Source organism: Salmo salar, chromosome 19, assembly GCF_965601325.2.
Source record: "Salmo salar chromosome 19, fSalSal1, whole genome shotgun sequence".
Lineage (NCBI taxonomy): Eukaryota > Metazoa > Chordata > Actinopteri > Salmoniformes > Salmonidae > Salmo > Salmo salar.
In genome coordinates, this window is record NC_138309.1 from 51,864,993 (window position 1) to 51,882,339 (window position 17,347).

Consider the following 17,347-nt stretch of genomic DNA (forward strand, 5'->3'; position numbering starts at 1 on the left):
TTACAGTAGTGCAGTGGAACAGTGGAACAGTATTATAGTAGAACAGTAGAACAGTATTATAGTAGAACAGTAGAACAGTATCATAGTAGAACAGTAGTACAGTAGAAGAGTATTATAGTAGTACAGTAGAACAGTAGAACAGTATTATAGTAGAACAGTAGAACATTATTACAGTAGAACAGTAGAACATTAGAGCAGTATTATAGTAGTACAGTAGACCGGTATTATTGTAATACAGTAGTACAGTAGAACAGTAGTATAGTAGTACAGTATTATAATAGAACAGTAGAACAGTAGAGAAGTATTATCGTAGTACAGTAGTATAGTAGTACAGTCGAACAGTATTATAGTAGTACATTTGAACAGTAGAACAGTATTATAGTAGTATAGTAGTACAGTAGTATAGTAGTACAGTAGAACAGTATTATAGTCGTACATTTGAACAGTAGAACAGTATTACAGTAGTACAGTAGAACAGTATTATAATGGTACAGTAGAACAGTAGTACAGTATTAAGGTAGAACAGTATTATAGTAGTACATTAGAACATTATTACAGTAGTTCAGTAGAACATTATCATAGTAGAATAGTAGTACAGTAGAATAGTATTATAGTAGTACAGTAGAACAGTAGTACAGTATTATGGTAGAACAGTATTATAGTAGTACATTAGAACAATAGAACAGTATTATAGTAGAACAGTAGAACATTATTACAGTAGTGCAGTGGAACAGTGGAACAGTATTATAATAGAACAGTAGAACAGTATTATAGTAGAACAGTAGAACAGTATCATAGTAGAACAGTAGTACAGTAGAAGAGTATTATAGTAGTACAGTAGAACAGTAGAACAGTATTATAGTAGAACAGTAGAACATTATTACAGTAGAACAGTAGAACATTAGAGCAGTATTATAGTAGTACAGTAGACCGGTATTATTGTAATACAGTAGTACAGTAGAACAGTAGTATAGTAGTACAGTATTATAATAGAACAGTAGAACAGTAGAGAAGTATTATCGTAGTACAGTAGTATAGTAGTACAGTCGAACAGTATTATAGTAGTACATTTGAACAGTAGAACAGTATTATAGTAGTATAGTAGTACAGTAGTATAGTAGTACAGTAGAACAGTATTATAGTAGTACATTTGAACAGTAGAACAGTATTACAGTAGTACAGTAGAACAGTATTATAATGGTACAGTAGAACAGTAGTACAGTATTAAGGTAGAACAGTATTATAGTAGTACATTAGAACAATAGAACAGTATTATAGTATTATAGAACAGTAGAACATTATTACAGCAGTGCAGTGGAACAGTAGAACATTGGAAGAGTATTATAGTAGTACAGTAGAACAGTATTATAGTAGAACAGTAGAACAGTAGAATAGTATTATAGTAGTACAGTAGAACAGTAGAACTGTAGTACAGTAGTACAATAGTATAGTAGCACAGTGTTATAGCAGAACAGTGTTATGGTAGAACAGTAGTACAGTAGAACAGTATTATGGTAGAACAGTAGAACAGTATTATAGTAGTACAGTAGAACAGTATTATAGTAGAACAGTAGTACAGTAGAACAGTAGTACAGTAGTATAGTAGCACAGTGTTATAGCAGAACAGTGTTATGGTAGAACAGTAGTACAGTAGAACAGTACTACAGTATAACAATATTATGGTAGAACAGTAGAACAGTATTATAGTAGTACCGTATAACAGTATTATAGTAGTACAGTAGAACAGTAGTACATTAAAACAGTAGAATATTACTTCAGTTGTACAGTAGTATAGTAGTACAGTTTTATAGTAGAACATTAGTACAGTAGTGCAGTATTATAATAAAACAATGTTATAATAGAACAATATTACAGTAGTACTGTAGATCAGTAGAACAGTATTGCAGTGGTACAGTAGAATAGTATTATGGTAGTACAGTAGAACAGTATTATAGTAGTACATTTGAACAGTAGAACAGTATTATAGTAGAACAGTAGAACATTATTACAGTAGTACAGTAGAACATTGAACAGTAGTACAGTAATACAGTATCGTAGTAGAACAGTTGTACAGTATTATGGTAGAACAGTACTACAGTAGTACAGTATTATAGTAGGACAGTAGAACAGTATTATAGTAGAAGAGTAGAACAGTATTATAGTAAGACAGTAGTACAGTTATGGTATGGCAGTAGAACAGTATTATAGTAGAACAGTAGAACAGTATTTTATTAGAAGAGTAGAACATTATTACAGTAGTTCAGTAGAACATTAGAACAGTATTATAGTTGTACAGTAGTACAGTGGAAAAGTACCGCAGTAGTACAGTATTATTTTAGAACAGTTATTATTATGGTAGAACAGTATTATAGTAGAACAGTATTACAGTATTATAGCAGTACAGTGGAACAGTAGAACAGTATTATAGTAGTACATTATAACAATATTATAATAGAACAGTAGAACATTATTATAGTAGTACAGTTGAGCAGTACTATATTAGTACAGTAGAACAGTAGAACAGTTTTGTAGTAGTACAGTAGAACAGGATCATAGTTGAACAGTAGTACAGTAGAACAGTAGTGCAGTAGAACAGTATTTTAGTAGTACAGTAGAACAGTAGAACATTAGAACATTAGTACAGTATAACCGTGGAACAGTAGTACCGTGGAACAGTATTATAGTAGAACAGTAGAACAGTATTACAGTAGTATAGCATTACAGTGGAACAGTAGAACAGTACTATATTAGTACAGTAGAACAGTAGAACAGTTTTGTAGTAGTACAGTAGACCAGGATCATAGTTGAACAGTAGTACAGTAGAACAGTATTATAGTAGTGCAGTAGTATAGTAGTACAGTAGTATAATAGAACAGTAGTACAGTATAGCAGTATTATAGTAGAACAGTAGAACATTATTATAGTAGTACAGTAGAACAGTATTATAGTAGTACAGTAGAACAGTAGTGCAGTAGAACAGTATTTTAGTAGTGCAGTAGTACAGTAGAACTGTAGTACAGTAGAACAGTAGAACATTAGAACATTAGTACAGTATAACCGTGGAACAGTAGTAGCGTGGAACAGTATTATAGTATAATAGTTGTACAGTAGAACAGTATCATAGTAGAACAGTATTACAGTAGTACAGTATTATAGTAGAACAGTAGAACAGTATTACAGTAGTATAGCAGTACAGTGGAACAGTAGAACAGTATTATAGTAGTACATTGGAACAGTTGAGCAGTACTATATTAGTACAGTAAAACAGTATTGTAGTAGTACAGTAGAACAGGATCATAGTTGAACAGTAGTACAGTAGAACAGTATTATAGTAGTACAGTAGTATAGTAGTACAGTAGTATAATAGAATAGTAGTACAGTAGAACAGTATTATAGTAGATAAGTATTATAGTAATACAGTAGTACAATATTACAGTAGACAAGTATTATGGTAGTACAGTAGAACAATAGTACAGTAGTACAGTATTTTAGTAGTACAATAGAACAGTAGAACATTAGTACAGTATAACAGTGGAACAGTATTATAGTATTATAGTTGTACAGTAGAACAGTATCATAGTAGAACAGTAGTACAGTACTACAGTAGTGCAGTATTATTGTAGAACAGTATTACAGTAGTACAATATTATAGTAGTACAGTATTATAGTAGAACAGTATTACAGTAGTATAGCAGTACAGTGGAGTAGTAGAACAGTATTATAGTAGTACATTGGAACAGTAGAACTGTAGTACAGTAGAACATTAGAACATTAGTACAGAATAACAGTAGTACAGTGGAACAGTATTATACTATTATAGTTGTACAGTAGAACAGTATCACAGTAGAACAGTACTACAGTAGTACAGTATTATTGTAGAACAGTATTACAGTAGTACAGTATTATAGTAGTACATTAGAACAGTTGAATCGTAGTACATTAGAACAGTTTTACAGTAGAACCGTATCATAGTAGAACAGTATTATAGTTGTACAGTAGTACAATATTACAGTAGAAAGTATTATGGTAGGACAGTAGAACAGTAGTACAATATTATAGTAGTACAGTAAAACAGTATTTTATTAGAAGAGTAGAACATTTCAGTAGAACATTAGAACAGTATTATAGTTGTACAGTAGTACAGTAATACAGTATTATTGTAGAACAGTATCACAGTAGAACATTATTATGGTAGAACCGTATTACAGTAGAACAGTATTACAGTAGTACAGTAGAACAGTATTATAGTAGTACATTAGAACAGTTGAGCAGTGCTATATTAGAACATTATTACAGTAGTACGGTAGACCAGTATTATAGTAGTACATTAGAACAGTTGAGTAGTAGTATATTAGTACAGTAGAACAGTATTATAGTAGTACAGTAGTATAGTCGTACAGTAGAACAGTTTAACAGTATTATAGTAGAACAGTAGAAAAGTATTATTGTACTATAGTAGTACAGTATTATAGTAGTACAGTGGAACAGTATTTTAGTAATGCAGTAGTACAGTAGAACTGTTGTACAGTAGAACATTATAACATTAGTACAGTATAACAGTGGAACAGTAGTACAGTGGAACAGTATTATTGTAGTACAGTGGAACAGTGGAACAGTATTACAGTAGTACAGTAGAACATTAGCGCAGTATTATAGTAATGCAGTAGAACAGTATTATAGTAGTACAGTAGAACAGTAGAAAATTAGTACAGTAGAACAGTAGAACATTAGTACAGTAGAACAGTTTTATAGTAGTACTGTGGTACAGTAGATTAGTAGAACAGTATTATAGTACAGTAGAACAGTAGAACATTAGTAAAATAGAAAAGTATTATAGTAGTACAGTAGAACAGTATTATAGTACTACTGTGGTACAGTAGAACAGTATTTTAGTAGTACAGTAGAACAGTATTATAGTAGTACTGTGGTACAGTAGAACAGTATTATTGTAGTACAGTAGAACAGTAGAACATTAGAACAGTATTGCAGTAGTACAGTAGAACAGTGTTATAGTAGTACTGTGGTACAGTAGAATGGTAGAACAGTATTATAGTAGTACAGTAGAACAGTAGAACATTAGAACAGTATTATAGTAGTACAGTAGAACAGTGTTATAGTAGTACTGTGGTAGAGTAGAATGGTAGAACAGTATTTTAGTAGTACAGTAGAACAGTATTATAGTAGTACACTAGAACAGTATTATTGTAGTACTGTGATACAGTAGAAAAGTAGCCACTAAAATAGATCAGGCTCGTGATGTGGTATTACACTGCACTTAAACAAGACTGTAGTACTCGGCCGGTGTCCTTGAGTAGAATTCTTTAGATCTAGCTGCTACATTGATATGTTACTCATGAAAAAGGATACTGTTAAAGAGGGACACTGGAGGACGACACCTTTGAAGCTGTGAAGCACTGCTGCTTTGTGTTAGGGTTTTGCATACTCACTCCCTCACTCCCTCATTCCTAACTCCTCACTCCCTCACTCGTCACGAATAGGATGACCTGTGTGTTTTACCAGCCAAACAACATGGGAAAAGGAATGAAAAGTACAAATGAGGTGTATCCATCCTCCTTCCTGTATCTAAAGGGCAGGGAAACAGATAGTGTACCTTTCCGTCTGGCGATGCTAATCAATGATTATTTGCTGTTGAGACAGAACAGTGCGGCGCGGTGTAGGATGGTAATGTAATGTGATGCCTGGTCCGTGGAGACTAGAGGGAGCGCGGAGTGATTAAGCTGTGAGATCGCTTCTATGGGTTGGATAGACTTGATGAGGAAACCATCGATAGAAACACAATAACACAGTTGAGATTCTTTGCCGCAGCATTTTCCACTCTGCCAGAGCAAAACTCACTCAGAGAACCGCTAGGTTTTATTAACAAGCCGAGGTACTGTACCAAGGACGTTTTTGTATAAATTCTGTGAGCAGGAGGAAGCCAGGGGAGGATGTGTAATTTGGATACTAGCCTGGCCTCATCTTGGACTTTGTGAGGCGACATACTCTATTGAATGCTTTAGAATGTAGCTCTGTCTTAATGATGAATAGTTGAGCAGCCACTGGACAGATTCTAGATGTTTTCTGTTCTGATCCAAGCTATCCTATTCAGCGCCTTCAGAAAATATTCACACCCCTTTACTTTTTCCACATTTTGTTGTGTTACAGCCTGAATTTAAAATGGATTACATTGAGATTTTGTGTCACTAATCTACACACAATACCCCATAATGTCAAAGTAGAATTTTGTTTGTTGAACATTTTAGAAATGAATAAACATTTTAATGCTGAAATGTCTTGAGTCAATAAGTATTCAACCCCTTTGTTATGGCAAGCCTAAATAAGTTCAGGAGTAAAAATGTGCTTAACAAATCGCATAAGTTGCTTGGACTCATTCTGTGTTCAATAAAAACACATTGTTTGAAAGACTACACCATCTCTGTATCCCACACATACAATTATCTGTAAGGTCACTCAATCGAGTAGTGAATTTGAAGCATAGACTCAACCACAAAGACCAGGGAGGTTTTTCAATGCCTCGCAAATAAGGGCACCGATTGGTAGATGTGTAAAATTAAAAAAGCAGACCATGACTATCCCTTTGAGCATGGAGAAGTTATTAATTATACTTTGGAAGGTGTATTAATACACCCACTCACTACAAAGATACAGGTTTCCTTCCTAACTCAGTTGCTGGAGAGGAGGAAAACTGCTCAGGGATTTCACCTACAATCCAATGGTGATTTTAAAACAGTTGGTTGTGATATGAGAAAACTTAGGATGGATCAACAACATTGTGGTTACTCCACAATACTCACCTAAATGACAGAGTGAAAAGAAGGAAGGCTGTACAGAATACAAATATTCCAAAACATTCATCCTGTTTGCAACAAGGCACTTAAGTAATAGTGCCAAAAATGAACTTTATGTCCTGAATACAAAGTGTAATGTTTGGGGCAAATCCAACACAACACATCACTGAGTACAACTCTTCATACACTGCTCAAAAAAATAAAGGGAACACTAAAATAACACATCCTAGATCTGAATGAATGAAATAATCTTATTAAATACTTTTTTCTTTACATAGTTGAATGTGCTGACAACAAAATCACACAAAAATAATCAATGGAAATCCAATTTATCAACCCATGGAGGTCTAGATTTGGAGTCACACTCAAAATTAAAGTGGAAAACCACACTACAGGCTGATCCAACTTTGATGTAATGTCCTTAAAACAAGTCAAAATTAGGCTCAGTAGTGTGTGTGTGGCCTCCACGTGCCTGTATGACCTCCCTACAATGCCTGGGCATGCTCCTGATGAGGTGGCTGATGATCTCCTGAGGGATCTCCTCCCAGACCTGGACAAAAGCATCCGCCAACTCCTGGACAGTCTGTGGTGCAATGTGGCGTTGGTGGATGGAGCGAGACATGATGTCCCAGATGTGCTCAATTGGATTCAGGTCTGGGGAACGGGCGGGCCAGTCCATAGCATCAATGCCTTCCTCTTGCAGGAACTGCTGACACACTCCAGCCACATGAGTTCTAGCATTGTCTTGCATTAGGAGGAACCCAGGGACAACCGCACCAGCATATGGTCTCACAAGGGGTCTGAGGATCTCATCTCGGTACCTAATGGCAGTCAGGCTACCTCTGGCGAGCACATGGAGGGCTGTGCGGCCCCCCAAAGAAATGCCACCCCACACCATGACTGACCCACCGCCAAACCGGTCATGCTGGAGGATGTTGCAGGCAGCAGAACGTTCTCCACGGCGTCTCCAGACTCTGTCACGTCTGTCACATGTGCTCAGTGTGAACCTGCTTTCATCTGTGAAGAGCACAGGGTGCCAGTGGCGAATTTGCCAATCTTGGTGTTCTCTGGCAAATGCCAAACGTCCTGCACGGTGTTGGGCTGTAAGCACAACCCCCACCTGTGGACGTCGGGCCCTCATACCACCCTCATAGAGTCTGTTTCTGACCGTTTGAGCAGACACATGCACATTAGTCGCCTGCTGGAGGTCATTTTGCAGGGCTCTGGCAGTGCTCCTCCTGCTCCTCCTTGCACAAAGGCGGAGGTTGCGGTCCTGCTGCTGGGTTGTTGCCCTCCTACGGCCTCCTCCACGTCTCCTGATGTACTGGCCTGTCTCCTGGTAGCGCCTCCATGCTCTGGACACTACGCTGACAGACACAGCAAACCTTCTTGCCACAGCTCGCATTGATGTGCCATCCTGGATGAGCTGCACTATCTGAGCCACTTGTGTGGGTTGTATACTCCGTCTCATGCTACCACTAGAGTGAAAGCACCGCCAGCATTCAAAAGTGACCAAAACATCAGCCAGGAAGCATAGGAACTGAGAAGTGGTCTGTGGTCACCACCTGCAGAACCACTCCTTTATTGGCGGTGTCTTGCTAATTGCCTATAATTTCCACCTGATGTCTATTTCATTTGCACAACAGCATGTGAAATTTATTGTCAATCAGTGTTGCTTCCTAAGTGGACAGTTTGATTTCACAGAAGTGTGATTGACTTGGAGTTACATTGTGTTGTTTAAGTGTTCCCTTTATTTTTTTGAGCAGTGTATTTTCAAGCATGGTGGTGGCTGCATCATGTTATGGGTATGCTTGTCATCGGCAAGGACTAGGGAGCTTATTAGGATAAAAATAAACGGAATACAGCAATAAGCACAAGCAAAATCCTAGAGGAAAACCTGGTTCAGTCTGCTTTCCAACAGACACTGGGAGACGAATTCACCTTTCAGCAGGACAATAACATAAAACACAAGGCCAAATCTACACTGGCAAGACCAAATCTACACTGAAATTGCTTACCAAGATGACGTTGAATGTTCCTGAGTGGCCTAGTTACAGTTTTGACTTTAATCTGCCTGAAAATGGCTCTCTAGCAATGATCAACAATTAACTTGACAGAGCTTGAAACATGTTTTTTTAATAATAATGGGCAAATATTGTACAATCCAGGTGTGCAAAGCTCTTGGAGACGTATCACCTCCAAATGTGTTTCTGCAAAGTATTGACTCAGGGGTGTTAATAATTACATACATTAGATATTTCTGTATGACATTTTGGTTTAGTGCTCTGCCTAAGTGCTAATGGGAGACTCTCTAGGCCAGGCTGACAGTTGTAAAGGCCGCCGAAAGATGAGCAGGGGAAAATGGTTTGCCATGTCCAGCAGCAGTGACAGTGATGGTGCTAGCTACTTCACTAATTCACAAAAATGTTGAAATCAATCAAACACTCTGAAGATACAGCATGTTAATGGAGGGTATCTGTCTACAAACTCCTGCCTACACAGACATGCTTCTCATTCTGAGCATCTAACTGTGAGGAGTATCTTTCTTATTGTAGTAGTTCTCATTCTGACAACTGGAAGCATCTAACTGTGAGGAGTATCTTTATTATTATTATTATTGTAGCATAGTAGCAGCAGCAGTAGTAGTAGCAGCAGCAGTAGTAGGAGCAGCAGCAGTAGTAGGAGCGGTATGAGCAGTAGCAGTAGCAGTAGTACTAGTAGCAGTAGTAGTAGCAGCAGTATGAGTAGTAGTAGTAGTAGTAGCAATAGTAGTAGCAGTAGTAGTAGTAGTAGTAGTAGTAGTAATGGTAGCATGGCCTATCTCAAGGCCATCAGACTATAAAATAGCGGCTACCACCGGTTACTCAACCCTGCACCTTAGAGGCTGCTGCCCTATGTTCAGAGACCTGGAACACTATTCAGCGGTTACTCAACCCTGCACCTGAGAGGCTGCTGCCCTATGTTCAGAGACCTGGAACACTATTCAGCGGTTACTCAACTCTGCACCTTAGAGGCTGCTGCCCTATGTTCAGAGACCTGGAACACTATTCAGCGGTTACTCAACCCTGCAAGTTAGAGGCTGCTGCCCTATGTTCAGAGACCTGGAACACTATTCAGCGGATACTCAACCCTGCACCTTAGAGGCTGCTGCCCTATGTTCAGAGACCTGGAACACTATTCAGCGGTTACTCAACCCTGCACCTTAGAGGCTGCTCCCCTATGTTCAGAGACCTGGAACACTATTCACTTTAATAATGTTTACATTCTGTTCTACTCATTTCAAATGTATATACTGTATTCTACTGTATTTTAATCAACGCCACTCTGACATGGCTCGTCCCAATATTTATATATTTCTTAATTCCATTATTTTACGTTTAGATTTGTGTGTATTGTTGTGAATTGTTAGATACTACGACTACTGCTAGGAACACAAGCATTTCGCTACATTCAAAATAAATTTGATTTGATTTTAGCAGTAGTAGCAGTATTAGCAGTAGTAGCAGTAGCAGTTGTATCAGTGTTAGTAATAGTAGTAATATCAATGATAATAATAGTAGCAATAGTAGCAGCAGTAGCAGTAGTAGCAGCAGTATTAGTAGTTTGTAGTACCAGTAGTAGCAATAGTAGTAGTAGCAGCAGTAGTAGTAGTAGTAGTAGTAGTAGCAGCAGTAGTAGTAGTAGGATTAGTATTAGTAGCATTAGCAGTAGTAGTAGTAGCAATAGAAAGTAGTAATAGTAGCAGTAGTATCAGTATTAGTAGCATTATCAGTAGTAGTAGTAGTAGCAATAGAAAGTAGTAACAGTATTTGGAGTAGTAGCATTAGTAGTAGTAGCAATAGGAGTAGTAGTAGCAGTAATAGCAGTAGTAGTCGTAGTGTTTAGTAGTAGTAGTAGCAGTCGTTTGTAGTAATAGCAGTAGCAGTAGCTTTTAGTAGTAGTTGTAGTAGCAGTAGTAGTAGCAGTAGTAGCAGGAGTAGCAGTAGTTTGTAGTAGTAGTAGTATAAGTTGTATCGGTATTAGTAGCATTAGCAGTAGTAGTAGTTGGGGTAGCAGTAGTAGTAGTAGCAGTAGTAGTACTTGCAGTAGTAGTGGTAGTAGCAGTGGCAGTAGTTTTTAGTAGCAGTAGTAGAAGCTGTGTCAGTATTAGTAGCATTAGTAGCAGTAGCAGTAGTTTGTAGTAATAGTTGCAGTAGTAGTGGTAGTAGCAGTAGTTTGTAGTAGCAGTAGTAGTACTTGCAGTAGTAGTGGTAGTAGCAGTGGCAGTAGTTTTTAGTAGCAGTAGTAGAAGCTGTGTCAGTATTAGTAGCATTAGTAGCAGTAGCAGTAGTTTGTAGTAATAGTTGCAGTAGTAGTGGTAGTAGCAGTAGCAGTAGTTTGTAGTAGCAGTAGTATAAGTTGTATCGGTATTAGTAGCATTAGCAGTAGTAGTAGTTGGGGTAGCAGTAGTAGTAGTAGTAGTAGTAGTAGCAGCAGCAGTAGTAGTAGTAGTACTTGCAGTAGTAGTGGTAGTAGCAGTGGCAGTAGTTTTTAGTAGCAGTAGTAGAAGCTGTGTCAGTATTAGTAGCATTAGTAGCAGTAGCAGTAATTTGTAGTAATAGTTGCAGTAGTAGTGGTAGTAGCAGTAGCAGTAGTTTGTAGTAGCAGTAGTATAAATTGTATCGGTATTAGTAGCATTAGCAGTAGTAGTAGTTGGGGTAGCAGCAGTAGTAGTAGTTGTAGTAGTAGTAATACGTGCAGTAGTAGTGGTAGTAGCAGTGGCAGTAGTTTTTAGTAGCAGTAGTAGAAGCTGTGTCAGTATTAGTAGCATTAGTAGCAGTAGCAGTAGTAATAGTTGCAGTAGTAGTGGTAGTAGCAGTAGCAGTAGTTTTTAGTAGCAGTAGTAGAAGTTGTGTCAGTATTAGTAGCAGTAGTAGTCGTTGTAGTAGCAGCAGTAGTAGTTGTAGTTTGTAGTAGTACTTGCAGTAGTAGTGGTAGTAGCAGTGGCAGTAGTTTTTAGTATCAGTAGTAGAAGCTGTGTCAGTATTATTAGCATTAGTAGCAGTAGTTTGTAGTAATAGTTGGAGTAGAAGTGGTAGTAGCATTAGTTATAGCAGTAGTAGAAGTAGCAGTAGTAGTAGCAGTAGTAGCAGTAATATCAGTGTTAGTAGCATTATTAGTAGTAGCAATAATAGTAGCAGTAGTAGTAGTAGCAGTAGCAATAGTAGCAGTAGTAGGAGTAGTATCAGTATTAGTAGCATTAGCAGTGGTAGTAGTAGCAATAGTAGTAGTAGCAGTAGTCGTTATTAGTAGTTGTAGCAGTAGTTTGTAGCAGTAGCAGTGGTTTGTAGCAGTAGCAGTAGTTATTAGTAGTAGTAGTAGCAGTAGATTGTAGTAGCAGTAGTTTGTAGTAGCAGTAGTTTGTAGTTGTATTAGTAGCAGTAGTTTGTAGTTGTAGCAGCAGTAATAGTAGTAATAGAGCAGTAGTAGCAGCAGTAGCAGAAATAGCAGTAGTTTGTAGTAGTAGTTGCAGTAGTAGTAGTAGTAGTAGTATTAGCAGTAGTAGTAGCAGCAGTAGCAGAAATAGCAGTAGTTTGTAGTAGTCGTTGCAGTAGTAGTAGCAGTAGCAGTAGTAGTTTTTTACAGTCAAAAGAGCTATTGATTCAGACACTATCTCACCAATGACATGGTTGTGTTTCTCTCTTTCTTCTCCAGGATATGAATGACTACTCTCCAGTGTTCAGCCAGGTGGTGTACAGGGGCATGGTAGCTCCCAACGCAGTCAAGGGGACTGTGGTCGCCACGGTACAGGCAGAGGACCTAGACCCTCCTGTGAGTAGACAACAATGTGACAGCTCTGCGCTCTGTGCTTGACTGTAACTTTACAACATGGCTGCCAGGTTTCTGCTCCCATGGCGATGCCGGTGAGACAGTGATTGACTCGGCTCTGTCCAAGCCAGCGATTTAGAGGAGAAAAGGTTACTGTGCTTGTTCATTGTAGTTGTGTTTGCATGATGTGTTTCTATTTAATAAGCATGGTCCACAGAGGATTGTGTCCCATTGTTGGAATGCTTATTGATTTAGATACACTACATGCCCAAAAGTATGTGGACACCCCTTCAAATTAGTGGATTTAGCTATTTCAGCCACACCTGTTGCTGACAGGTTTATAAAATCTAGCACACAGCCATGGAATCTCTATAGACAAACATTGGCAGTAGAATGGCCCGTACTGAAGAGCTCAGTTACTTTCAACGTGGCACTGTCATAGGATGCTACCTTTCGAAAAAGTCGGTCGTCAAATTTCTGCCCTGCTAGAGTTGCCCCGGTCAACTATAAGTTCTGTTATTGTGAAGTGGAAATGTCTAGGAGCAACAACGGCTCAGCCGCGAAGTGGTAGGCCACACAAGCTCACAGAATGGGACCGTCGAGTGCTGAATCACACAGCGCGTAAAAATCGTCGGTTGCAACACTTACTACCGAGTTCCAAACTGCCTCTGGAAGCAACGTCAGCACAAGAACTGTTCGTCTGGAGCTTCATGAAATGGGTTTCCATGGCTGAGCAGCCGCACACAAGCCTAAGATAACCATGCGCAATCCCATATGTCAGCTGGAGTGGTGTAAAGCTCGCCACCATTGGACTCTGGAGAAGTGTAAACATATTCTCTGGACTGCTGAATCACGCTTCACCATCTGGCAGTCCAACAGACAAATCTGGGTTGGCAGATGCCAGAAGAACGCTACCTGGCTGAATGCATAGAACCAACTGTAAAGTTTGGTGAAAGAGGATCAGGCTAGGCCCCTTAGTTCCTGTGAATGGAAATCTTAACGCTACAGCATACAATGACATTCTAGACAATTCTGCACTTCCAACTTTGTGGCAACAGTTTGGGGAAGGCCTTTTCCTGTTTCAGTATGACAATGCCCCCATGCACAAAGCAAGGTCCATACAGAAATGGTTTTTCGAGATCGGTGTGGAAGAACTTGACTGGCCTGCACAGAGCCCTGACCTCAACCTCATCGAACACCTTCCCAGAAGAGTGGAGGCTGTTATAGCAGCAAAGGGGGGACCGACTCCATATTAATGCCCATGATTTTGGAATGAGATGTTCAACGAGCAGGTGTCCACATACTTCTGGCCAGGTAGTGTACGTCGGTCGGAGTTGGAGTTGTTGCAGTGTGTTTTGGTTATGTTATGCTATTATTTCTGTGGTAGGCAAAGTCTCATCATTTTGGGCTTTCATTTATTGATAATGTTTTGTGTTGGTGGATTTGTTCATTCATACATGAGTTATAGATGGTTATTCATGACAGAGGTTGATATCACTACATGTTCTTATATCTTATAGCCATGGGTGGACCTGCAGGCAGAAAGCAATCTGCCTTCTGCATGTCATATAGGAGCATATTGCACATGCTTACTGTGTTGTGGGATTTCATTGGCCTGTGGCCTGAAAAAATAATAGCAGTGTTACCAAGCCGACGTCTCAAGGCGTGGAGAATTATCCGTGCCTCGGCATCAAGCTCCTGAATATACAATGGTATTAAACGCTTGATTTCACAAATTCACCCGTCACATTGGTAGATGACTTATGATCTCTCAGAACAAATAACGCACAGAGCAAATGTTATTCATGAATGATAACAGTCAATTGATATGCAGTGGAAATAGTCTAAGGCATTTCTCAAACACATAGATAATATTCCATATGTAGCTAGTGCATAGTGGTACAGTAGGACAGAGCTTACTGTATAGAGACAGTTTCCTCTTTAACTTAACTGTCCTGTTATAGGTCAAGTTATTCTAAAGAATTGTGTTAATGGTCACAGCAGTCGGGAGTAGAGGAGGGAAGAAAACAGGACAGAAAAACTAAAGGGAGCAGAGGAAAGGAAGAGAAGAGAGCCCCATCGGAGGTCCAGGCTTGCCCCGCTGGAGACCACCTCTGCCTGGCAGGCTTGGCAGGCTGAGCTGAGCCCCTGTGATATCTCTCTGCATGGGTGGGAGGCCCTGGCTGGGCTGGGACTGGTGCTGCCAGCGCCCCACTCCGCATCACTTCTCTCTCTCAGTAGTATGTAAAGCAGTTCTGAGATGACAGGAAAGGCAGGTTCTCAAGCTGAGCTGCGAGATGAATCACTGAAAGAGACGGGGAGGGAGATGGAGACGCCACAGAGCCTTCCTGGCACCTCGCCTGACCAGAGCCTCAAAGCAGGCTAGCCCCCAGTCTCACACACAGGTCACTCCTGGTCATGAATTCAGGCGAGGAGACGGAGCAGAGAACCTCCCTCCCTCTTGTTTTCACTCTCTCTTTCGGCTACTTCCCTTCTTCCCCCCTCTCTCCATCCTCTCTCGCTCTTTCTCTACCTCTCTCTGTCTGTCTCTCTCGCTCTCTTTCTTTCTCTCCATCCAAGTTTGTTGACAGATATGCTGTGGAGGGTGGGAGTCTGAGAATGCTGGTCCACACTGCAGATTTTATGTCACGGTGTCACTGTTCCCTCCGCTGTCCTCAACATCTCAGAGACAATAGTCTGCCTTTAATATGAGCTTTTGTAGCATAATCTATCCTATGTCCAAGTTGGTCCTCAAAGAGATAATACATTTTGAAACTCAAGTCAAAGCTGGATGAGACTCAAGTCAAGTCTCTTTGGTTCTGTTCTGTTGTTTTATCAAACATCTCACAAGTGAATTCAGTGCGCCGTGCAAGCTGTTCAATGTCTTCTCCCAACTGTTCAGTATTCATGCAGGGAGGGAAGGTTTGGTGTCACAATAGAGAAGATCAGTTGTTAATGAGAGAAAGGTAATCACACTCTGTTGGGCTTCTGATATCAGGAGTTCAATTACTCCTCTCATTTCCCATCTTGTCTAATAATGTTTTATATGCGATACGCAATTAACACGATCCTATGAACAAGCTACACAATCAGCATTCATTATACTGGTATTATTGAATACCCCACCCTAGAGAGAACCCCTCCCCCTTTAATCAATCTGATAAGCAGAGTAGTTGCTTTGTCACTAAATGTTATGATCACACACTGTGAAAGTTGAGGAAGCTAAAGAAAAATCTATTGTTGAAAGTGTAGCTTTCTCTCTATTCAAATAAAAGAAGACACTGCAAGCCTGCTCATGACTGGCTATTGACTGGGAAGACTAATCTTGGTCTTTGCTGCCAGCTAAGCTACTGGGCACAAGCAGGGTCTTAGCGTCTCAAGAAGCTATTTGATCATGGAAAATTAACTAGGAGATTTTTTTTTAACGAGTGAGGGAGAGAGAGAGAGGGAGAGAGAGAGAGATTAAAGTGCAGAGAAAATATTAGAGTTCAGAGGAAACCGAGAAAAACACATTGGCATATTATGTGAAACACAGAAGGAGATAAATTCACAGAAATGCGATAAGACAAATTATGATTAAGGTTTATGTTTGAGTCACAATGGAGCATGCATCATGCCTCACTAGATTTCCCAGCAGGCTGTGCTCCAATTAGCACCCTTTTACCTATATAGTGCACTACCTTTGAATGATTTATTGAGCAGATTTCACACTAAGCCCCCGTTCATCAGGTTCCATTTCCTGTGGCATTCATGCTGTTGGAGAATGGATTTGTTTGAGATGTCACTGCCACCTTGGGGGGGGTTCGCTCCCCTGGAGGCTCTCGTTCCCCCTCACTTCACTGCCCGAAATGATCTAGACACCCAACTGAGTCGCCGCCTCCCTGCCTTAGAGCTTTGGGTCGATAGTCCTTATACATTTGGTTGTGATCGTCCTGTCATTGCAGATAAATGAACAGGAGGTGTGTTTTCCTGTTCACAGGGCACCCCTGCCAGCCGTGTACGTTACAGACTGGACCTGGATGAGGACCCTTACAGTGGCAGCATCTTTGACGTGGATGAAATCACAGGCAGCGTCATCACACGAGTCAACCTCAATGAAGAGCCCAATCTAGTGTTTAGTGTGAGTACATACCCATCTACAATTACTGATTTGAGGGGGGCTTTTGAGTGACACCCCATGTTCCACTTCATCTATTCATCAAATTGATTTTATTTCCCTCTTCAGATGGTTATTGTTGCCTATGACGACGGGGAGCCAATGAAAGTCAACAAGACCCTGGTGGTTATCACTGTCCTGCAACCCTCCATCATACCAGTTTTCACCCAGGAGGAATACAGGTACTCTACAAGGACAGGACTGTCAGGTAGACTATTATTTGATCAAAGTGGAGCCGCGGACACTGGTCGACATGTCAAATGATGTAGCCTATGACAGTGCTTTTTGCTTTTATGAGGTCATAGGTCAGAGCACAGGCTTTCCTCTTTTGTGAGATCATATGGTCAGAGCACAGGCTTTCCTCTTTTATGAGGTCATATGGTCAGAGCACAGGCTTTCCTCTTTTATGAGGTCATATGGTCAGAGCACAGGCTTTCCTCTTTTATGAGGTCATATGGTCAGAGCACAGGTTTTCCTCTTTTATGAGGTCATATGGTCAGAGCACAGGTTTTCCTCTTTTATGAGATCATATGGTCAGAGCACAGGTTTTCCTCTTTTATGAGGTCATATGGTC

The 17,347-nt window shown here is 39.8% G+C and overlaps 1 protein-coding gene across 1 annotated transcript in view; it reads left to right on the forward strand.

Moving 5' to 3' along the window:
- The window catches only part of LOC106578947 (protocadherin-15), a 143,230-nt gene extending 126,193 nt beyond the window's left edge, over nucleotides 1-17,037 (forward strand). The window contains exons 20-22 of the mRNA XM_082965525.1: nucleotides 12,504-12,620; nucleotides 16,597-16,737; nucleotides 16,843-17,037. Coding sequence (XP_082821651.1) covers nucleotides 12,504-12,620; nucleotides 16,597-16,737; nucleotides 16,843-17,037 — 453 coding nt within the window. The remainder of the gene's footprint in view (nucleotides 1-12,503; nucleotides 12,621-16,596; nucleotides 16,738-16,842) is intronic.
- The last annotated feature ends 310 nt before the right edge of the window (nucleotides 17,038-17,347 follow it).